At 41.2% G+C, this 24,008-nt stretch overlaps 1 protein-coding gene across 10 annotated transcripts in view; it reads left to right on the top strand.

Annotated features, from left to right (window-relative positions):
* LOC106601847 (nuclear GTPase SLIP-GC) overlaps positions 1-24,008 on the top strand; it is a 79,186-nt gene that overhangs the window by 24,591 nt on the left and 30,587 nt on the right. For 5 of the 10 annotated variants that reach the window (XM_045715626.1, XM_045715625.1, XM_014194252.2 and 2 more), the window contains 13 exons: positions 2,941-3,107; positions 4,781-4,898; positions 5,253-5,361; positions 5,520-5,647; positions 11,546-11,630; positions 14,197-14,348; positions 14,456-14,532; positions 14,671-14,876; positions 15,101-15,351; positions 15,551-15,670; positions 16,283-16,433; positions 19,344-19,385; positions 19,641-22,429. In XM_045715626.1, the coding sequence (XP_045571582.1) occupies positions 2,941-3,107; positions 4,781-4,898; positions 5,253-5,361; positions 5,520-5,647; positions 11,546-11,630; positions 14,197-14,348; positions 14,456-14,532; positions 14,671-14,876; positions 15,101-15,351; positions 15,551-15,670; positions 16,283-16,433; positions 19,344-19,385; positions 19,641-20,020 (1,986 nt within the window). In that variant the 3' untranslated portion in view covers positions 20,021-22,429. Of the gene's footprint in view, positions 1-2,940; positions 3,108-4,780; positions 4,899-5,252; positions 5,362-5,519; positions 5,648-11,545; positions 11,631-14,196; positions 14,349-14,455; positions 14,533-14,670; positions 14,877-15,100; positions 15,352-15,550; positions 15,671-16,282; positions 16,434-19,343; positions 19,386-19,640; positions 22,430-24,008 lie in introns of those variants that run through there. The other 5 variants (XM_045715624.1, XM_045715623.1, XR_006769255.1 and 2 more) reach the window with 5 other exon arrangements.

Here is a 24,008-nt window from a genome sequence, read left to right as displayed (position 1 = left end):
ATTGGGTGGTGGACCATTCTTGATACACACGGGAAACTGTTGAGTGTGAAAAACCCAGCAGCGTTGCAGTTCTTGACACAAACCGGTGCGCCTGGCACCTATTATCATACCCCGTTCAAAGGCAATCGTTTGTCTTACCGATTCACCCTCTGAATGGCACACATACACAATCCAGGTCTCAATTGTCTCAAGGCTTAAAAATCCTTCTTTAACCTGTCTCCTCCCCTTCATCTACATTGATTGAAGTTGATTTAACAAGTGAGATTAATAAGGAATGATAGCTTTTAGCTGGATTCACCTGGTCTGTCTTTGTCATGGAAAGAGCAGGTGTTTTTAATGTTTTGTAAAATCAGTGTACAGTATATCCGTGCTAGCCAGTTTGTGCTAGCGCCAGAGAAGCTGAAAATCAAGAGACTCAACCAGGATCCCAAAAGTGATGTGATTTACTTTTTGTAACCCAGTTTAGCGTGAGATAGAAACAGAAAGTAAATGGGAGAGTAATCTTTCATGGACGGATGCAAGTAACATAATCGGTATTGGCAGCATCTGTTAAGAGTGTGGGATGCGACGACTAACAGGGAAATGTTTTGCTTTCCGGTAAGGAGATTTTATTTCCCGGTAAGAATTTATTTCCTTCTTAATGCGTTTGAGCCAATAAGTTGTGTTGTGACAAGGTAGGGTTGGTATACAGAAGATACCCCTATTTGGTAAAATACCAAGTCCATATTATGGAACAGCTGAAATAAACAAAGAGAAACAACAGCCCATCATTACTTTAAGCCATGAAGGTCAGTCAACCCGGAAAACGTCAAGAACTTTAAAAGTTTCTTCAAGTGCAGTCGCAAAAACCATCAAGCGCTGTGATGAAACTGGCTCTCATGAGGACCGCCACAGCAAAGGAAGACCCAGATTCACCTCTGCTGCAGAGGATAAGTTTATTAGAGATTCCAGAAATCTGCAATTAACTGCACCTCCAAATGCAGCCCAAAAAATGCTTCACAGCGTTCAAGTAAACTTCAACTGTTCAGAGGAGACTGCTTGAATTAGGCCTTCATGGTTGAATTGCTGCAACGAAACCACTACTAAAGGACACCAATAAGAAGAAGAGACTTGCTTGGGCCAAGAAACATGAGCAATGGAAATTAGACCGGTGGAAATCCTTTGGTCTGATGAGTCCAAATTTGAGATTTCTGGTTCCGACCGCCATGTCTTTGTGAGATGCAGAGTAAGTGAGCAGATGATCTCCGCATGTGTGGTTCTCACCGTGAAGCATGGAGGAGGTGTGATGGTGTGGGTGTGCTTTGCTTGTGACACTGTCAGTGATTTATTTAGAATTCAAGGCACACTTAACCAACATGGCTACCACAGCATTCTGCAGCGATACGCCATCCCAACTGGTTTGCGCTTAATGGGACTATCATTTGTTTTTCAACAGTACAATGACCCAAAACACACCTTCAGGCTGTGTAAGGTCTATTTGAACAAGAAGGAGAGAGATGAAGTTCTGCATCAGATGACCTGGCCTCCACAATCACCCGACCTCAACCCAATTGAGATGGTTTGGGATGAGTTGGACCGCAGAGTTAAGGAAAATCAGCCAACAAGTGCTCAGTGTATGTGGGAACTCCTTCAAGATGGTTGGAAAAGCATTCCAGGTGACTACCCCATGAAGCTGGTTGAGACAATGCCAAGAGTGTGCAAAGCTGCCATCAAGGCAAAGGGTGGTTACTTTGAAGAATCTAAAGTCTAAAATATATATTTTTTGGTTACTACATGATTCCGTGTGTTATTTCATAGTTTTGATGTCTTCACTATTATTATACAATGTATAACATTGTCAAAATAAAAACCCTTGAAAGAGTAGGTGTGTCCAAACTTTTGACTGGTACTGTATATATTTTTTTTACTGACGTCTTCAAAAACGTCACTAAGGAACTCATAAAAGGCATTTACATCAGATACAAGAATGATGCTTCAATCTACAACCTGCGCAGGCTCCGAGCAAAGACCAAAACACAGGAACATCTTGTCCATAAGGCCCTCTTTGCCGACGATTGTGCCTCAACTCATGTGAGTTCCGGAATGTCGAACACGTCACATACCTAGGGAACACCGTCTCTGAGGACGGCTCAAGCCAATCATTGGGAAGACTGAGGAACAGGATACTCAACCATAACACCATCCCTCTTTCCACAAAATTGAAAATCTATACTATGGTAGTGATCACAACCCTGCTGTAGGTCTGTGAAACTTGGACCCTGAACTGTCACCACATCAAACAGCTGGAAACATTCCATACACAATCTCTGAGATCAATTATGGTTATGCAGTGGTAAGACAAGGTCTCCAACCTGGATGTAATGCAGAGGGCAAACAGCAGAAAGGCACAGCTCTGATGGACTGGCCACACCATCGGGTTTCCCCAGCACGGTCTCCCAAGAAGGATTTTCTTTGGCGAGCTGCAGCAAGAGCACTGAAAGGGCAGGCCAGCCCAAAAAGCACTTAAAAGACAACCAGCAGAAGGCAACTTAGAGCGAGAAAGAAACAACCATCTAACTGAAGCCAGAGAAAAGCATCATTACTGCACAAACCCGGGTCCAAAACACCAACAGAAGCACTTGTCTGTCCCTCATGACTCAGTCTGTGCTTCAAGACTCAAGAACCCACAATAAACCGAAGTAATGTGCACAAGTCGTCATTATCCAAACTACCAGAGGGAGAAAGAAATGGGAGAGTTGTACATTCTTATATACATGAAGTTATCATGTATCCAGTCTCTCGATTTTCACATTTCTCTGGCGATAGCACGCATTGATTCGCACAGATATACTGTAGGCTTGCACGATACTGGAAAAGCAACTATTGAAGAGATATTCACGCATGACAAATTTCCAGTGATGTGCTGTTAACGTTTAACATATTTTCATTTTTTATTCCCAGAGAGGGAAAAAAGGCTGTGGATATCAAGTAGTGAAGTCTTTATGCAAGAATGGTGGAGTTTACAAACCAAAAGGGAAAAGAGAAAGAAGAAGGGAAATAAACCTTAATGAGAGTTTAGCCTCATGTATGAGAAGTCTAATTGATGAACAGTTTAAGATACATTTCCCGTAAGTAATTTAATCGTTATATATATAGTGCATTTGGAAAGTATTCAGACCCCTTGACTTTTTCCAAATTTTGTTACGCTACAGGCTTATTCTAAAATTGATTAAATATTTCTTTCCCCTCATCAATCTACACACAATAACCCATAATGACAAAGCGAAAACAGGATTTTAGAATTGACCTTATTAACATATCTATTCAGACCCTTTGATATGAGACTCGAAATTAAGCACAGGTGTATCCTGTTTCCATTGATTATTCTTGAGATGTTTCTACAACTTGATTGGAGTTCACCTGTGGTAAATTCAATAGATTGGACATAATTTGGAAAGGCACACACCTGTCTATGTAAGGTCTCACAGTTGACCGTGCATGTCAGAGCAAAAACCAAGCCATGAGGTCGAAGGAATTGTTCGTAGAGCTCCGAGACAGGATTGTGTCGAGGCACAGATCTGGGGAAGGGTACCAAAACATTTCTACAGCATTGAACGTCCGCAAGAACACAGTGGCCTCCATCATTCTTAAATGGAAGAAGTTTGGAACCACCAAAACTCATCCTAGAGCTGGCTGCCCAGCCAAACTGAGCAATCAGGGGGAAGGGCCTTTGTCAGGGAGGTGACCAAGAACCCAATTTGTCACTCTGACAGAGCTCCAGAGTTCCTCTGTGGAGATAGCAGAACCTTCCAGAAGGACAACCAGCCCTGCAGCACGACACCAATCAGGCCGTTATGGTAGAGTGTCCAGACTGAAGGCCCTCCTCAGTAAAATGAACTTCACAGCCCACTTGGTGGGACTCTCAGACCATGAGAAACAAGATTCTCTGGTCTGATGAAACCAAGTTTGAACTCTTTGACCTGAATGCCAAGCGTCTCGTCTGGAGGAAACCTGGCACCATGCCTATGGTGAAGCATCATGGCGGCAGCATCATGCTGTGGGGATGTTTTTCAGCAGTAGGGACTGGAAGACTAGTCAGGATCAAGGGAAAGACGAACAGAGAAGTACAGAGAGATCCTTGATGAAAACCTGCTCCAGAGCGCTCAGAACCTCAGACTGGGGTGACAGTTCACCTTCCAACGGGACAATGACCCTAAGCACACAGCCAAGACAACGCAGGAGTGGCTTCGGGACAATTCTCTGAATGTCCTTGAGTGGCCCAGACAGAGCCTGGACTTGAACCTGATCTTACACCTCTGGAGAGACTTGGAAATAGCTGTGCAGCGACGCTCCCCATTCAACCTGACATTGCTTGAGAGGATCTGCAGAGGAGAATGGGAGACACTCCCCAAATACAGGTGTGCCAAGCTGTATGCCTTTCCAAATCATGTCCAATCAAGTTGTAGAAACATCTCAAGTATGATCAATGGAAACAGGATGCACCAGAGCTGAATTTCGAGTTTCATAGTAAATGGTATGAATACTTTTTTAGTTTTTATAAATTTGCACAAATGTCCAAAAACCTGTTTGTGCTTTGTCATTATGAGGTATTCTGTTTAGATTGAAGAGGAATTGTTTTTATTTAATATATTTTAGAATAAGGCTGTAACGCAACATGTAGAAAAAGTAAAGGAATTTGAGTACTTTCCGAATGCGTGTAGAGAATACACATGGAATGGTTAGGGCCCTGTTTAATCAAATCTAGTAACCATCTTTCTGATTTCAACATATTGTGTTTCAGAAACGAGGGCAAAGGTGGCCCAATCAGGGAGCAGATTGATACATTCACCCTTGACACAAACAGCTTGGTTGGGGAGCACCCGGGAGTGTCACTGCATCTGACATTCCTCAAGACAGAGGTAGGGTTTAAAAATAAATCAGTCTTGAGGCCGATATGTAAAGCTTGATAAAGAATGGTAATACTAGCAAGAGCATTGTGTGGTTTTCTCATGTCTTTCATGTATTCAATTGTTACCATGCACCTGCAACAAAGATAGAAGATAGCTCAGATGTGCGAGTGCCATTTTGAAACAAACAATCAGGAAATGCAACATTGAACCCCTCCCCCCTCCCCCACACACCATTTTTAGAATGTAGCCTTGTAAACACACCCTCCAGAAATAAGATTACTCTTATCTGGTCCATAGACTGCTTACAGGGTAAGGAAACCACTTAAATTAGGGTCTTCTTGACCATGTTTTTCTATCTGAAAGGAAACTGAATTGAAGGCAAAACTAATCTTTGACCTCCGCGAGAAAAAGAAAAAAATCTACTCCACTTTAACCGAGTCAATCAAGGACACCATGCTTCGATGTTATATAAGTAAGTCTTAAAATGAAAATGTATTATCTGAGAAAGTGTTGTATTCTAGTTATGAAAATTGTAATGATATTTGGGAAGTAACACGTTTTTAAACATATTTAGAATGTATTAATAGCAGATACAATGGTTATGGAAACAATATGATGACTGTGTTTTAGGGGCATCAGAGCATGCAGGAAAAGATTCTCTGAAAAGGATGAAAGATGAGCTACATCATCACATGAAGAATAACAACATTTTCCGGAAGGCCAAGGAAGATATGCTGGTTTGTTTAACCAACCTCAAGGTTTGAAACACTGTACAGTAGAGTTAGAGTTTGAAAATGCATTTAAGTGACACTCAACAATGATACAATAATACAAAATACTGATAAACAAATAACACATGAAATTGAGTTTTGAGGCACTAAAAACAATCATGGTCAAACATGGTACATGCTTAATCTATAATACATTACATCATCTATACACATGTATGCATAAAAACAAATAGTAAAAGGGTAATGAGTGACTTTGACTACATATCCATAATGCATTTATTACACCCTATAAGCGTTTCATGAACGTGTTATTACAGGTCCCAAACGCATCAATAAAGATTATTGAAATATAGCATATCTATAGCTCATTCGTGTCATGCTATGCAAAAGCTCATATTTAGGTACAGTATCTTAATAGATGTATCATTACAATGACAGCCTAGTGTCATCATTATGGCTGTTCTCAAAAGTGTGCTTCTGCCATACCAGTGCTAGAGACTTTGCCAAACCACGTTTTGAAAATTAAGCTGAAATGTAGCATGTACCAGCCCCATTTCTCCCACCGGCCGCTATAGGCCCATGACTTACCTTCTTCTTCCTCTCACTGAGGTCAATGGTGCATGAAGATCCCCACAGGGTTGAATCCCTAGGGTACATTTTATGGATCAAATCGTGTAGTTGAGGTTCATATCATAACTCATTAACAGCCCTCCTCCACATCACAATTAAGATGGTCATACTGTTCTATAACGCACACATTAAGGGTCTATGTATGAATTCTATGCAGTCAAAGTAAAGTCAAATCTATTTTCCCATTCATAAAGCATTTATAGCTAATCATTCCGTGGTAATTAACTGTGCAGTTTGCCACTGAGCTATAATACCAACAATAAAGGTCTGTGTATGAATTTTATGCAGTCAATATACTGTCATATCTATTTTCCCATGCATTCAGCATGTATAAATCATTCCTTACTTATCAAAAAGAATACGGACATCCTACAATATAGAATGTTAAAAGTAATATTAACATTTTATAAAAATTTTCCAGATGTAACATTAGCTAGTTAGCACAGAAAACAATTGCTGAGGACATCGCCAAAGAATCCTACCTTTTGCATGTTACTTTTCTTGAATAGATTGAACAAATATTCATATTCAAAGCATTCAATTTCAATTCCCCATTTCAGACTCATAGCTAGCAATAACTCTTTTAGTGAGTAAAATGTACTAACACAGGGAGGTAAAGCCAGCTAGCGTTTCCTCCATATTCACTAATGTAACGTTAGCAAGCTAGCTAGTTAAGTTAGCTAAGCCCCTGGCACAATGTCAACACGTTTTACAACTCGGTCAAAATTTGGGACATTTCGTAAAAAAATGTAGCAATTTCCCTATTAACATTGTACTTTTGCACGTTACAAACCTTTTAAAACAAGACATATTAAGAGATGGACAGAAACCAGTTCCTTTCATTTTGACCCAAAGCTATTATATTGACTACAAGGTAGCCAAGCGACCACTCTAACAATGGTAATACACTGAGTGTACAAAAAATTAGGAATACCTTCTAATATTGAGTTGCACCCTCCCCACCTTTTGCCCTCAGAACAGCCTCAATTTCTCGGGGCAGGAACTCTACAAGGTGTCGAAAGCGTTCCACAGGGATGCTGGCCCATGTTAACTCCAATGCTTCCCACAGCTGTGTCAAGTTGGCTGGTTGTCCTTTGGGTGGTGGATCATTCTTGATACACATGGGAAACTGTTGAGCGTGAAAAACCCAGCAGCGTTGCAGTTCTTGACACAAACAAACCGGTGTGCCTGGCACCTACTACCATACCCCGTTCAAAAGCACTGAAATCTTTTGTCTTGACCATTCACCCTCTCAATGGCACACATACACAATCCATGTCTCAATTGTTTCAAGGCTTAAAAATCCTTCTTTAACCCATCTCATCCCCTTCATCAACACTGATTGATATTTTTTTTTTTTAACAAGTGACATCAATAAGGCATCATACCTGGATTCACCTGGTCATTCTGCCATGGAAAGAGCAGGTGTTCCTAATGTTTTGTACACTCAGTGGGTACAGTGATTGAAGGCAGGGGAGATCAGGTGGGAGTATTCTAGCCAATGAGAGGGCAGATAAGTGTGAACAACATGCACAACTAAGTAGTTTTTGTCAAAGTTGCCGGAACGTCATGTGCATCCACTTATATCAGTACATTTGTAACAGCCTAAACATTACGAAACTACTATTCAATCAAATAAGCTTCTCGTAATTCTATACTCTCTTATAGACCTTAGCTCACGCAGACAGATTTTAGGAGGAGTAAATCCTTTCACTTCACCTCTTCTCTGTTTGACTGCAGATGAGAGGTGAAAGGTCAGTGTGGCATCACTTCCAGGTGACAGCCTAGATAAAAAAACATACCATCTTCAAAGGTTGTCACTATTTACCACAGCCACAGTCTTAAACCTGCCTGTTTCTACCATTTATCTTCTTAAAACCTGATTTTAAACCTAACCACAACGCTAAGCCTAATGAACACCAAAAAAAAAATAAACACGAATTTCTACGATATGTGACTCACCGCCTCAATTCGGTCTTATGTACCAAATTTTTAAACGTGTTTTTTACATTGGATAAAAGTAAAAATTCAGAGCTAGACAATTGTATACTGTGTATTCGGAATGTATTCAGACACCTTCACTTTTCCACATTTTGTTACATTGCAACCTTACTCTAAAATTGATACACATTATCCCATACTGACAAAGCGAAAACAGGGTTGGTTTTAGAAATGTTTGCAAATGTATTACAAATAAAAACCAGATTCCTTAATGATATAAGTATTCAGAACCTTTGCTATGAGACTCGAAATTGAGCTCAGGTGCATCCTGTTTCCAATGATCATCCTTGAGATGTTTCTATAACTTAATTGGAGTCCACCTGTGGTAAATTCAAATGATTGGACATGATTTGGAAAGGCACACATCTGATCTGTCTAAATAAGGTCCCACAGTTGATAGCGCATGTCAGAGCAAAAAGCAAGCCATGAGGTTGACGGAATTCTCCGTAGAGCCCAGAGACAGGATTGTGTCTCGGCTAAGAGCTGGGGAAGGGTACCAACAAATTTCTGCAGCATTGAAGGACACAGTGGCCTCCATCATTCTGAAATGGAAGAAGTTTGGAACCACCAAGACTCTTCCTAGCGCTGGCCGCCCGGCAAACTGAGCAATCAGGGGAGAAGGAACTTGGTCAGGGAGGTGACCAAGAAACTGATGGTCACTCTGACAGAGCTCCAGAGTTCCTCTGTGGAGATGGGAGAACCTTACAGAAGGACAACCATCTCTGCAGCACTCCACCAATCAGGCATTAATGGTAGAGTGGCCAGACGGAAGCCACTTCTCAGTAAAAGGCACATGACAGCCAGTTTCGAGTTTTCCAGAAGGCACCTAAAGGACTCAGACTATGAGAAACAAGATCCTCTGGTCTGATGAAACCAAGATTGAACTCTTTGGCCTGAATGCCAAGCGTCACGTGAAGCATGGTGGTGGCAGCATCATGTTGTGGGGATGTTTTTCAGCGGCAGGAAGACTAGTCAGGATCGAGGGAAAGATAAACGGAGCAAAGTACAGAGAGATCCTTGATGAAAACCTGTTCCAGAGCACTCAGAACCTCAGACTGGGGCAAAGGTTCACCTTCCAACAGGACACTGACCCTAAGCACACAGCCAAAACAACACAGTAGTGGTTTCGGGACAATTTTCTGAATGTCCTTGAGTGGCCCAGCCAGAGCCCGGACTTGAACCCAATCAAACATCTCTGGAGAGACCTGAAAATAGCTGTGCATCAACATTCCCCATCCAACCTGTCAGACCTTGAGAGGATCTGCAGAGATGAATGAGAGAAACTCCCCAAATACAGATGTGCTAAACTTGTAATGTCATACCTAGGAAGACTCGAGGCTGAAATCGCTGCCAAAGGTGATTCAACAAGGTACTGAGTAAAGGGTCTGAATACTTATGTAAATGTGATATTTCCATTAAAAAAAAAATATACATTTGCAAAAATTTCTAAAAAACTGTTTTTGCTTCGTCGTTATGGGGTATTGTGTGTAGATTGATGAGGGGAAAAAAAACGATTCAATCAATTTTAGAATAAGGCTTTAACGTAACAAAATGTGGAAGAAGTCAAGGGGCCTGAATACTTTCCGAATGTACTGTATCATACACTGCATTTGAGGAACAATGGGAAAGTAATTCTGCTTTGAAAGTTGATAAACTTGTAACCACACTTTTGTCAAAATGGGCCTTGAATATTTTGGTACACCTACAGAAGAGCTCAGATCTTCTTTGTCTACACCCCATTCAGCATTGTTCACACCCTCTTAAGCCTTAGCCCCACCCATCTCTTTAAGGATTCACATGTGAGGCCGTGTGCTAAACAGAGTTAGTTGTGAAGTAAATAACCAAAGATTAAGACTAAAAGTGGTTAAAGTAGTATCAAAAAGTAGTAGTAAAAATATCCTAATCTGACTTTGGTGTAGATCATGTTGGGCTTCACATTACCGTCTCTTGTAAACATCACTATATCAAATCAAATCAAAGTATATTTGTGAAATGGTTACTTGTGTAACAGTGTTGCTGCCGTCCCTCTCCTCATGGTATGTCAAGATGGTGCCGAAGAACATGGCTGACGTTTTACATTCTCCCAACCAATTGTGCATTTTTTTTTTGCGCTTTGTGTAACTTATTTTTTTTACTTATTGTGTACATAATGTTGCTGCTACTGTCTCTTATGACCGAAAATAACTTATGGACATCAGAAAAGCTATTACTCACCGCGGACTGGAAGAAACTTTTTCCTTTAACGAGTCCAATGAGAAGTATATCCTGCTTTCACTGGAACAGGCCCAGAGCCAAGCCTTTTGCGTGAAGAAAAGGGGACGCAGATTGGGGATCCTTCTGAAAATCCGTAGGCGAGCGAGTAAACTCCCAATGCCTTCCATTCTTCTTGCTAATGTGCAATCATTAGAAAATACAATTGATGACCTACTATTAAGATTATCCTACCAACCCGACATTAAAAACTGTTACATCTTATGTTTCACCGAGACGTGGCTGAACGAAGATACGGACAATATAGAGCTGGCGGGATTTTCCATGCACCGGCAGAACAGAGACGCTACCTCTGGTAAGACTAGGGGTGGGGGTGTGTCTTTTTGTCAATAACAGCTGGTGCGCGATGTCTAATATTAAAGAAGCCTCGAGGTATTGCTCGCCTGAGGTAGAGCACCTTGTGATAAAATGTCGACTAAACTATCTACCAAAAGAGTTCTCATCTGTATTATTCGTTGCCATCAATTTACCACCACAAAACAAATCTGGCACTAAGACCACTCTCAACCAACTCTATAAGGCCATAAGCAAAGAAGAAAATCTCACCCAGAAGTGGCGCTCCTAGTGGCCGGGGACTTTAATGCAGGCAAACTTAAATCAGTTTGTTCTAAAACTTTTGACCGGTACTGTATGTTAGTGTTCAAATGAAGTACAGTTGTGTAATGTCTGTACATGTAACATCCCTTCAGTTTACACAGCAGATCGATTGATGTTTGCTAAAGGTAAATGTACTCAAGTGTTGTTGCTATTGTCATGCTTTTACACAGCAGGTTAGGGGTGCATTTTCAGATGGGTTTAGGTTAGTACTTCTCTTGGGATCTGCATGTTTCCACAGGCCACCATAGCAATTATGATCACACTTGCTGAATTCAAGTATTTGCGGCTTGAAAGCACACCAAAATGCACTTAAGAAGAACTTAGTTTATGAACACCCGGTGCACAGCATTTAGACTTGGTTGTGGTAAAGTACAATCATCACTTAGTGTGAGAGTGGACTAAATAATAATTTCTGTGCTACATTAGGATCACATCATGATGCAGCTGAAGTGTAAACTACAAGAATCAATGGATCTCTCACTGAAGACCCCCAACAGCTCATTTCTCCCAGGTAAATGAAACGGACCAAATGCTTTACCTATTCCAATATAGTTGAAATCAAGTCAAGTACTCGTCAGAACAAGTCTGGAAACCATGTCCCCTTTATCTTGAGCTGCATTTAGCTTGTCATAAGTAAATGTTTTCAAGTAATACATTACTCACATTACTTTCAATATTGTTGTTTGTAAACAATTGAGTAATAAACATTTATATTTTGGGTTATAATAAAGTAAGACAAGAACACAAACAATTCAGGATTTTGTCCATGGCAGCCTAAAATGACTAAAGAAACCTCAATACTGCATGACAGCTAGATAGCTTTTTACTTAAAGGAGACATTTAGTATTTTACAAATTGATGTTAGTGTGACGTGGTGAGGTTGGACCTAGGTGCAGAGAAGAGACCAGTCAAGGAATCAGTGCTTAAGGATAAACATAAATTCTTTAATTAGAAACGGTAACCGAAGGATCACAGTAACACTGGAAAAATAACAACACAGGCTCAAACTCAATCAGGAGCCAAATGTACACAGCAAACAATTCAACCTTCTGCAAAGGAAACCAGAAAACACACCTCTTTTAACAGGGAAATCATAATGAGTAATAGGACACACCTGAGTGTCATTAATGTCTCTAGGGCGATCTCTGCTGCCCTCTGGTGACAGGTGGAACCATGACAGTTGGTTCCTTACCCTTAAAGTAATCCATTGGCCAGGAGAAACTACACTGCTCAAAAAAATAAAGGGAACACTAAAATAACACATCCTAGATCTGAATGAATGAAATAATCTTATTAAATACTTTTTTCTTTATATAGTTGAATGTGCTGACAACAAAATCACACAAAAATAATCAATGGAAATCCATTTTATCAACCCATGGAGGTCTGAATTTGGAGTCACACTCAAAATTAAAGTGGAAAACCACACTACAGGCTGATCCAACTTTGATGTAATGTCCTTAAAACAAGTCAAAATGAGGCTCAGTATTGTGTGTGGCCTCCACGTGCCTGTATGACCTCCCTACAATGCCTAGGCATGCTCCTGATGAGGTGGCGGATGGTCTCCTGAGGGATCTCCTCCCAGACCTGGACTAAAGCATCCGCCAACTCCTGGACAGTCTGTGGTGCAAAGTGGCGTTGGTGGATGGAGCGAGACATGATGTACCAGATGTGCTCAATTGGATTCAGGTCTGTGGAACGGACGGGCCAGTCCATAGCATCAATGCCTTCCTCTTGCAGGAACTGCTGACACACTCCAGCCACATGAGGTCTAGCATTGTCTTGCATTAGGAGGAACCCAGGGCCAACCGTACCAGCATATGGTCTCACAAGGGGTCTGAGGATCTCATCTCGGTGGCTAATGGCAGTCAGGCTACCTCTGGCGAGCACATGGAGGGCTGTGTGGCCCCCCAAAGAAATTCCATCCCACACCATGACTGACCCACCGCCAAACCGGTCATGCTGGCTGGAGGATGTTGCAGGCAGCAGAACGTTCTCCACGGCGTCACCAGACTCTGTCACGTCTGTCACATGTGCTCAGTGTGAACCTGCTTTCATCTGTGAAGAGCACAGGGCGCCAGTGGCGAATTTGCCAATCTTGGTGTTCTCTGGCAAATGCCAAACGTCCTGCACAGTGTTGGGCTGTAAGCACAACCCCCACCTGTGGATGTCGGGCCCTCATACCACCCTCATGGAGTCTGTTTCTGACCGTTTAAGCAGACACATGCACATTTGTGGCCTGCTGGAGGTCATTTTGCAGGGCTCTGGCAGTGCTCCTCCAGCTCCTCCTTGCACAAAGGCGGAGGTAGCGGTCCTGCTGCTGGGTTGTTGCCCTCCTACGGCCTCCTCCACGTCTCCTGATGTACTGGCCTGTCTCCTGGTAGCGCCTCCATGCTCTGGACACTACGCTGACAGACACAGCAAACTTTCTTGCCACAGCTTGCATTGATGTGCCATCCTGGATGAGCTGCACTACCTGAGCCACTTGTGTGGGTTGTAGACTCCGTCTCATGCTACCACTAGAGTGAAAGCACCGCCAGCATTCAAAAGTGACCAAAACATCAGCCAGGAAGCATAGGAACTGAGAAGTGGTCTGTGGTTACCACCTGCAGAACCACTCCTTTATTGGGGGTGTCTTGCTAATTGCCTATAATTTCCACTTGTTGTCTATTCCATTTGCACAACAGCATGTGAAATTTATTGTCAATCAGTGTTGCTTCCTAAGTGGACAGTTTGATTTCACAGAAGTGTGATTGACTTGGAGTTACATTGTGTTGTTTAAGTGTTCCCTTTATTTTTTTGAGCAGTATATAATCCATGTTTGGTTTTCTTTAAACAGCCACTACAAACTTCAGATAACTTTAGCCACCACAAGCTAACAAACAATAGAAATGATGGAGACATTTGAGGATGTGTTTTTTTCTTCTTAAAATGAAATAGTCAAATCACCTTAAAGTAACATCAAACCAAATAGAGTTAATTTCAGGGGATTGGCCACTATCTAACATCAAATTATAAAAATCTTGAACTTCTCCTTTAAAAGCTGATGCTTGTCCTGAATCCTTTCTCTTATGCAGATGATGTCACTGTGGAGTATAACAAGATGAAGATGTACTATGAGAAACTGATGGGTTGCTCTAGTACAGTACAATTCACTCCAAGATTGGATTTACACACAAAAACTAAAGTATTTGAATCACAGTCTGGGAATAGTAGGAAGTGTGTGCAGGTATGTTTGTGGGGAGTTGATAAACCACATCTAAACCATAGGAATTCAGTCTGAGAGTATTTGATCCGATGTACTAGGGTTGCCTGGTCTTCCATTTTCTGTTACAGGTGTCAACAAGTGTAACAATGTTAAATCCTGAAATTGTCAAAGAACTTACAACACATGACCGCAAGCCTACTTATAGGTATCTATGGATCACTGAAACGTTCAATACTTTATCATGGCCTTTTCCTATGCTCATGTTTACCAAATGAGTGCTTGACTTTTTTTATTCCCCCAAAAAGTTTACAACTGTCACCTTTGCCCTTCGTCTGCCTTGCAGGCTCCAATGCCCCAAGGCAGGTCTTTTCCAGTGCAGTTCCACTGGACTGGTATTTCTGATGGAAGGGAAGGGAGATGTGGTTTACATGATGACTCAATGGGACAGCAGACTCCTGGGCTCCATGACACCAGCAGGACCCCTATTCAGCATTGACTGTTCTGAGCAGTCTGTCCGCCAACTTCATCTCCCACACTGTATGTGTGATGGTAAGTGATGCATCACTGTATGTGTGATGGTAAGTGATGCATCATTTCAGTATATTGATTGTTTTAATATACAATATCAAGATTACTTTAAAAATACAATTATAGAACAGGTATAATGGGACACTAACGCTGAATAATACATTCAATAATAATACATTGGATGAGACTTACAGTAAATTAAAGCATTATTTACAGTCAATTAAAGCATTGTTCTTATTCTGCAGAGAAGGATGAGAAATTGTCCGTAGCCCATGTTACTGATGGCAACATGGAGATTGTTCAGCCACTGAAGACGACTGCTACACACGTGATTGTAAACATCACACACCTCTCCCTCTTTGGCCTCATCAGGGATGTGTTCTCCATCCTCCCGGTCCGAAGCCAGGTGCTGCTGTTCCTCCAACCACAAGGGAACAGACCTCAGAATTGCATACTGAATGTTATTTTATTGCCCAAGAATGTGCCACTTTGTGAGGTAATGTTTACAGTATGAAGGAATTAATTCTGCACACTGCAAGAGCTGTTTTGTAGAATTAACTTGAACGTAGATATTGCTCTAGCTTGATAAGTGGTGGTAAAATGGTTCATTACCATTAATAGATTTCTCTCCGAAGTGTTATTGTGAAGGTATTTGATCAGTTTACCCTGAAGTAATGCACCTTTATTCTTTGAAGGTGGAACATCAACAGAAGGGGAGTACATTCATTCAATCCAGCTCCAACTGCACATTGAGTCCTAGAGGAAAATATGGTCTCTGCTGTGAACTGGTGGCAAATTCTAGGATACAGCCAACAGTAAGCATGGTCATCACATACTACCATACATTCCTATATGCACTGAGTGTACAAAACATTAGGAACATCTGCTCTTTTCGTGACATTGATTGACCAGGTGAATCTTGTTAAATCCACTTCAATCAGTATAGATGAAGGGGAGGAGACAGGTTAAAGAATTTAGATATGGATTGTGTATGTGTGCCATTCAGAGGGTGAATGGGCAAGACAAAATATTTAAGTGCCTTTGAGCGGGGTATGGTACAGCAGTTGGCTTGTGTCAAGAACTGCAAAACTGCTGGGTTTTTCACGCTCAACAGTTTACCGTGTGTATCAAGAATGATCCACCACCCAAAGGACATCCAGCCAACTTGACACAACTGTGGGAAGAAGGGGTGTGACTCAATATTAGTAAGGTGTCCTTAATGTTTTGTACACTCAGTGTAAGTATTCCTTTATAATGTGCTGGTTTGTGGTGTTGGGTATGATGTGTGGTTTTTATGTGCATGTACCTGACACCATGAAGTTCCCACAGGATAACAAGTTATAAGTGCTATATGGCCAGATACAGTAATTCTAGCTCTCTGTTGATGTCTATATTTGGCTAATATTCTTTTTCATTTTCTGTTTCAGAGTGGGCAGTTTGACTATGACTATAGCCCAAACTTCCACCCCACATTTCAGGTGTTTTTAGACGGCATGTCGGGTGCAGAGAACATCAGACTGAGTCTTTTAGACAGAGGACGTAATGACCAAATAGTGTGGGAGTGTCTAATTCCAACAGGTTAGATCAAATGCCAGTTGGTTATGAACCTGTAAACCCCTCACCCCTACTCATTTAAACTGTATACAACACACTGTACACCCCTCACCCCTACTCATTTAAACTGTATACAACACACTGTACACCCCTCACCCCTACTCATTTAAACTGTATACAACACTGTACACCCCTCACCCTTACTCATTTAAACTGTATTCAACACTGTACACCCCTCACTCCTACTCATTTAAACTGTATACAACACTGTACACCCCTCACCCCTACTCATTTAAACTGTATTCAACACTGTACACCCCTCACCCCTACTCATTTAAACTGTATTCAACACTGTACACCCCTCACCCCTACTCATTTCAACTGTATTCAACACACTGTACACCCCTCACCCCTGTCGTGACGTGGTATTAGTTAATGTGACGACTGTTGCTCATCGAATGATTAACGGTTTATAATTGCGTGATTAAATGAATTAAGCAATGAATCAAGCAATTATTAACTCATTAACCTGGGGCACCATGGGAAAATTATTTTGATTGAGTTTCTATTTCCCAAATTAACTCAAAGGATATCAGAATATCGATTTTACAACAGTCACTAAATTAATCAACCTCTTGTCTCATGTCTGAATGTCGCATAATCCGGGAATCTGCACGAACCCGGGCTACACCAATGAGTTTACCACACCAATCTTAGTTGATTATTTATTTACTAGCAAGCTAAAATGATGATAAAAATACACATACACAAAACACAGTATAGCTATTGATTAGGACTTAGTATAACGGGCCAACACACTATGGCGCGTGTTACCCAAAATGGGGATTTAAAAGAGAGAGAAACCAAGAAAGTACACGAGAGAAAAATACATTTGGGTTCATTTGTCAGCTATGCTTATTTAAACCTAGCCTTGCCCCGAACTGCCGCTCTTATGGGTCAGAATATAATGATGTAATTACGTGTTGGAGGTCTCAGGTGGGAAGCTCCGCGTGGGTCGTTTAGGCTTCTCAATGACGCACTTCTCCGGCGCAACTCTCTGGTTGTCCTCACAATGTCAGTGTCCTTCTTGGCTTAGTGGTCTGATCCCTCGCCCTTGATCTGAAAGGGGTCTTCTGAGGACAGACAGCTCTGTAGCTCAGAGCTCACAGCTTAGGGCTCGAACGGTGTAGATACCACGATTCAATGGAGAGTGGAGGCTGGGTGGTTCGGCTTGAATTCACCCGCTTAGACACAGCTACTCGTCCGTAGCTCGTGTAGAAAAATATTTCTTTGTCTTCAACCTTGTGTTTCGTTTTGGGGTTCGTTGACTTTGTTAGACCTTCGCTGCAGCTTGGGGTCACTTAGTCTGATATGTTAATTCTTCACTCTCCGGTTCCTATACCCTCGTGTCAGAAGTGGGCGTAACCGCCTTTAGGGCAATTCTCTGGGCGTACCAAGTTAAGGGACAAGGCCTAGATTTGACTAAAATCCAATTTTAGACACTAACTTCACATTTCATCCTTAACCAAAACATTCTCTTTGATTTGGATATTTTCCACACAACGTACAATGTATAAACATCAGGCATATACTGGGAAAACTCTTAAAGGTACAATGTTTTCATAATAACGTCATCTCTTAAACTTTAATAACAATACAAAAGTTACATACATTTTCATATTCCACCTCTCGTCATGACCACCATTGTGGCTGACGGAAACCATTGTTCCAAAGTCCCTTTATTGCATGTTTAATATTCTGAGGCCAGTTCTCCATTGTGAGGACAAAGGAATTTCTCTGTGGCCTAAGGTTTATTATGGGCGTGAGGGGTCATAAAACCCCCACATCTTCAGACCCCTAGATCTCTCCTCCTCTGTTGGGGGTTTGGGAGATAATCTGTAGGGTGGTGGTCTCCAGTACCCAGACCTGATCAGGACAGTCATGACACCCCCTACTTATTTAAACTGAATTTAACACACTGTACACCCCTCACCCCTACTCATTTAAACTGTATTCAACACACTGTACACCCCTTACCCCTACTCATTTAAACTGTATTCAACACACTGCACACCCCTCACCCATTCTCATTTAAACTGTATACAACACACTGTACACCCCTCACCCCTACTCATTTAAACTATATTCAACACACTGTACCTCACCCCTACTCATTTAAACTGTATTCAACACACTGTACACCCCTCACCCCTACTCATTTAAACTGTTTACAACACTGTACACCCCTCACCCCTACTCATTTAAACTGTATACAACACACTGTACACCCCTCACCCCTACTCATTTAAACTGTTTACAACACTGTACACCCCTCACCTCTACTCATTTAAACTGTATACAACACACTGTACACTCCTCACCCCTACTCATTTAAACTGTTTACAACACTGTACACCCCTCATGCCTACTTATTTAAACTGTATTCAACACACTGTACACCCCTCAGCCCCTACTTATTTAAACTGTATACAACACTGTACACCCCTCATGCCTACTTATTTAAACTATATTCAACACACTATTACACCCCTCACCCCCTACTTATTTAAACTGTATACAACACACTGTACACCCCTCACCCCCTACTTATTTAAACTGTATACAACACACTGTACTCCCCTCACGCCTACTTATTTAAACTGTATTCAACACACTGTACACCCCTCACCCCCTACTTATTTAAACTGTATACAACACACTGTACACCCCTCACCCCCTACTCATTTAAACTGTATTCAAACACACTGTACACCCCTCACCCCTACTAATTTAAACTGTATTCAACACACTGTACACCCCTCACCCCCTACTTATTTCAACTGTATTCAACACACTGTATTCCCCTAACTTCCTACTTATTTAAACTGTGTTCAACACACTGGATAAAAATAAATCTGTTTCGATTTTCTTCAGATTTCGAACCACCTCATGTCAATCCGATCAACCTTAATCCAGGTAGGGTTTTGTTTTCTTTGATATGGAATGTGTTTGAGTCTTGTCATCAATCAATCAATCAATCAATCATTGTTATTGTTATGTACATCATCAAGTGATCAGTCTTGTTAAGAGAGACACATTCAGGTCATTAAATATGTTTTGTTGTATTTCGTGGCTTGTTATGTAGAACACAATTGTTCTTGAGGGTTTTAGATAATTGTGGCTCTAATAATATGACCTAGATGTGTATGCATTTTCTGACATGAATCTCAGGTGCTGAGCCTGAACTGAACAAGCTCTCAGGTGAAGCGTTTGTGGATAAGCATATGGCTGATCTCATTCAGAGGGTCACGATGGTGCAGTATGTAGCAGGTGACCTGCTTGTGGAGGAGATGATTCCAGATGAATTGTACTCAAGAATCCTCATGGCTTCGCCCAGTCAGGTACAAATGAGACTGATGTTTGATGCTGTACAAGTAGGAGGAACAACAGTGAAATCTGCCTTCTACAAAGCTCTCCTTAACCATGAACCTCGTCTTGTCCAGGACCTGGGTAAGATCAAACTCCTCCTCTCCCCTGTAGCTCAATTGGTAGAACATGGTGCTTGCAACGCTAGGATAGTCGGTTTGATTCCCAGGAGCACCCATTCGTAAACATATATGTATAAATATATATAGTCCGTTTGGATAAAAGTGTCTGATAAATGTCATATTTTATTATTATTGCTCTCCCACTATGAGTACCTGAAACATGGAGGGACATTAGAACGGACCCTGTAAATTGCAAAGTTTCCCAAAATAGCCATAATATTTCAAATAGATGGCCCGCACTTAGAATACATTTTGTGGACAGAGAGTATATTGTTCCTATAGTGTGTATTGCAATAGTGTGTATTCCCATAGTATGTATTTGTATGTGTGCATTCCCATAGTGCGTATTTTTGTTTGTATTCAGTGTGTATTCCCATAGTGTGCATTCTTATGTGTGTATTCAGAGTGTGTATTATTATGTGTGTATTCCGAGTATGTATTCCCATCGTGTGTATTATTATGTGTGTATTCAGAGTGTGTATTCCTATAGTGGGTATTATTATGTGTGTATTCCCACAGTGTGTTGTATTATGTGTGTATTCAGAGTGTGTATTCCCAGCGTGTGTATTCTTGTGTGTATTCAGAGTGTGTATTCCCAGCATATGTATTCGGAGTGTGTATTCCCGTGGTGTGTATTCCTATATGGTGTATTATTATGCGTATTCAGTGTGTGTATTCCCATAGTGTGTATTTTTGTGTGTATTCTCATAGTGTGTATTCTCAGTGTGTATTCTCATAGTGTGTGCTCTTATGCGTGTATTCATAGTGTGTATTCTCATAGTGTGTATTCAGAGTGTGTATTCCCATAGTGTGTATTCTTATGTGTTTTGTTGGGAAGCAGCAGCTTACCGCTGATGAATGGGATGGCCTGGGATGGTTCTCGACCGTTGAACAAAGGGCAGCAAGTGGTCCCTCTTCCAGAGCAGGATGTCAGAATACTACAGTCACTATGCTCCTAATCTGCATTGGAGTGTTGGGAGATATGACTGACAGCAGGAAGTCTATGAGGATTTAAATTTAAAGATGTTATAGTCTTGTGTTTGTGCTAACATTCCACTACTTGACACTTCTTGTCATGCCAAACAGTCTGGCTGTACGGCATGTCAAGAATCAATCAAAATCAAATCAAAGTTTATTCATCACGTGCACAGGATACACTGTGTGTAAATTAAAGAATGTGGGTGTGTGTGAGTTTGTGTGGGTGGGAATGTGTGGAGTGCTGTGCGTAGACAGCCAGTGATTGCAGGTAGACAGTCATTGATAAGCTGTTCAGCAGTTTTAATGCTTCAGAGCTTGCCCCCAGTGATGAACTTTGCAGCCTTCACCACCCTCTGTAGAGCCTTGTGGTGGAGAGGGATGCAGCTGCCGTACCAGGCGGTGATACAGCCAGTCAGTATGCAGCTCAATGGTACATCTGTAGAAACTGGTGCCAAGTTTTTTTCAGCCACCTGAGGAAGAACAGGCGCTGGCGTGCCTTCTTGATAAATGCACCAATTAGTGGCAAGGAGTGGAATGTTACCACAAACACACCAGATTTCTTCATGCTAGTAGTGTGTCCTAGTGTTTTCAATAATTTGTAACCATGTTCATTTTTAAATGTCTTTTGTCTTCTTAATTCGATTTTTTTCTATGTAATAGGGTGGTGCATTTCCTAATTTCTCTCATTCACTTATATTAATGTAGTGAATATAAATTACAATTTTAATATTGAAATGTTGACTTAATACCATTCATTTTCTACAAATGTGTTGAACTATAAGGGTGCAGAGTCATGTTAGTAATAGTCAGATTGTATATTTCTGACTGACTACTCTGTACTCTGGTAGTACTGTAGCCTACACAGGTCCAGCCACCACAAAGATAGAAGGAAAATACATATCCTAGAGGGCAAACTTTAACCTTGTGATGGTCCAATTGTTGCTGTTTACCAACGTTTCCATTCTATTTCTCTGAAATGTTGCCTTACTCTCCTTTTGGAAAAGCAAGCCTCTATGGAAACGGTGTAGTCAGAACATTATATGCAATGTTGAGTATTGTCATATATTTTTCGGTTTATTTAATTGGTCTGAATTTTCATATCTTATCAAAAAGTCCTTTATTACACAGATGTTTACTAAGTTTGTCTGCTTTTGAATGGAAGCATATTCTTTGAGCTACTACAGTTTATTAATCATGTGTTGGTTTATTTTTCATTCATTCAAAGGATTGATGAGGTATTGTTTATGCTTGAATTATTGATTAATCATTTTATAGATGCTTTTATGCAGAAATAATAGCTGGATGTGTTTCTTTCCAATTTACCATTTAACCAAAATGTGTCAATGTGATGTTGTTATAACCTAATAGTTATGTTTAGTCATTTTGTTACTTGTGTATTGTTGATTATTGTTATGTCCGTTGTGGGGGAAATAGGGTGTTTGAAAATCATGTCCTCTTATGGGTTTATTTCTCAATAAATAATGACTATAAATAGTTATGGTGTGGCGATTCCCTTCACATGAAACAACATGGTGTAGTGTTTAGGGTGAGGAGGGTTAATGATTGTACTAACAAAATAGCTACTATATGGTCAATACAAACGTTCAACATGATTAGAATTCATTTTCAAATTCCAATTATCATGGGTCTTATTACAAGAAATACATCATGCTAAATGTATATTATCAACATGTAACACTGCCATACTATACCACAACCAGGTTTAAACAGGAGCATAAGGAGCTCTGCCTAACACATTATACACAGGTTCTAACAATCCAGGTTGAGCTGACAAATGTGGAAATGAGCAAACCATCACCAGGTAACAGTACAGTATCTGTTTTCTCTGTTCCTTAGAGTTAGAAAAAGACAAGGCCCACTCAACATGTAGATTAGTGAACCAGATGGACAAACATCACCCAACGTTCATCATCAACAGGACAGTAAATACTTCCAACTAGAAAGTGGCAGGAGAAAGTCAGGGGGAAACTGGGCATCAAACTATAAATTATTCTTCAAAAACTGGGTCAAACTTAATGTCAAATCAAAACCAACAGCTCTATTTCCTCTCATCTGCTCCTTCCTCTGGGCGGCCACACCCAGGTCTCATCACACCTGATATTGATGAACCTCATCATCCAATGAGAATAGTTCAGAAATTAGACAGCCGTCACCGGGTTACGCAACAGCATGCAAGGAAAATAGTGCCAAAGGCTTTGTCAACTATAATATCAATGTACAAAACAAAGCACTTTTTGTATTTAATAAACACACACATTTCAAAGACAAAGCAGCAACACCACACAACTACAATATCTACCTACAGGAGGCCATGTGTATAATGTTGATGTAACCTACAGATTTTAAAAGCAGGTTGGTATGAGCATGAATTCAAGTCATGGTTTTCACATGGTTGACCTTGGTGTTAGTGTTGGCTGAGCTGGTTCAGAAAAGGCCATCCACACAGTGTACCTCAAGCTGATAGGTTACTTTGGTTGCCCTTTAATGTTTTCTCACATCCACCAATAGATAATCAGCTATAGCTCAAACATGCAGTGTCATAGAGCATGTCTCTGTCATAGAGCATGTCTCTGTCATAGAGCACGTCTCTGTCATAGAACGTGTGTGTGTGTGTGTGTGTGTGTGTGTGTGTGTGTGTGTGTGTGTGTGTGTGTGTGTGTGTGTGTGTGTGTGTGTGTGTGTGTGTGTGTGTGTGTGTGTGTGTGTGTGTGTGTGTGTGTGTGTGTGTGTGAGTCGGCTGTCTGCCTGGCAGGTTCCCCTCTCTACACTGCAATTCTCTGCCTCTAACCCTATTACGGGGGCTGAGTCACTGGCTTACTGGTGCTCTTCCATGCCTTCCCTAGGAGGGGTGCATCACTTGAGTGGGTTGAGTCACTGACATGATCTTCCTGTCCAGTCCTGCGCCCCCTCGGTGTGCTGTGGAGGAGATCTTCATGGGCTATACTCAGCCTTGTTTCAGGGTGGTAAGTTGGTGGTCTGTTGATATCCCTCTAGTGGTGTGGGGGCTGTGTTTTGGCAAAGTGGGTGGGGTTATATCCTGCCTGGTTGGCAG

Source organism: Salmo salar, chromosome ssa03 (assembly GCF_905237065.1).
Source record: "Salmo salar chromosome ssa03, Ssal_v3.1, whole genome shotgun sequence".
Classification (NCBI taxonomy): domain Eukaryota; kingdom Metazoa; phylum Chordata; class Actinopteri; order Salmoniformes; family Salmonidae; genus Salmo; species Salmo salar.
Note: the sequence above shows the minus strand (reverse complement) of the source record. Positions and strands in the feature narration are given on the sequence as shown.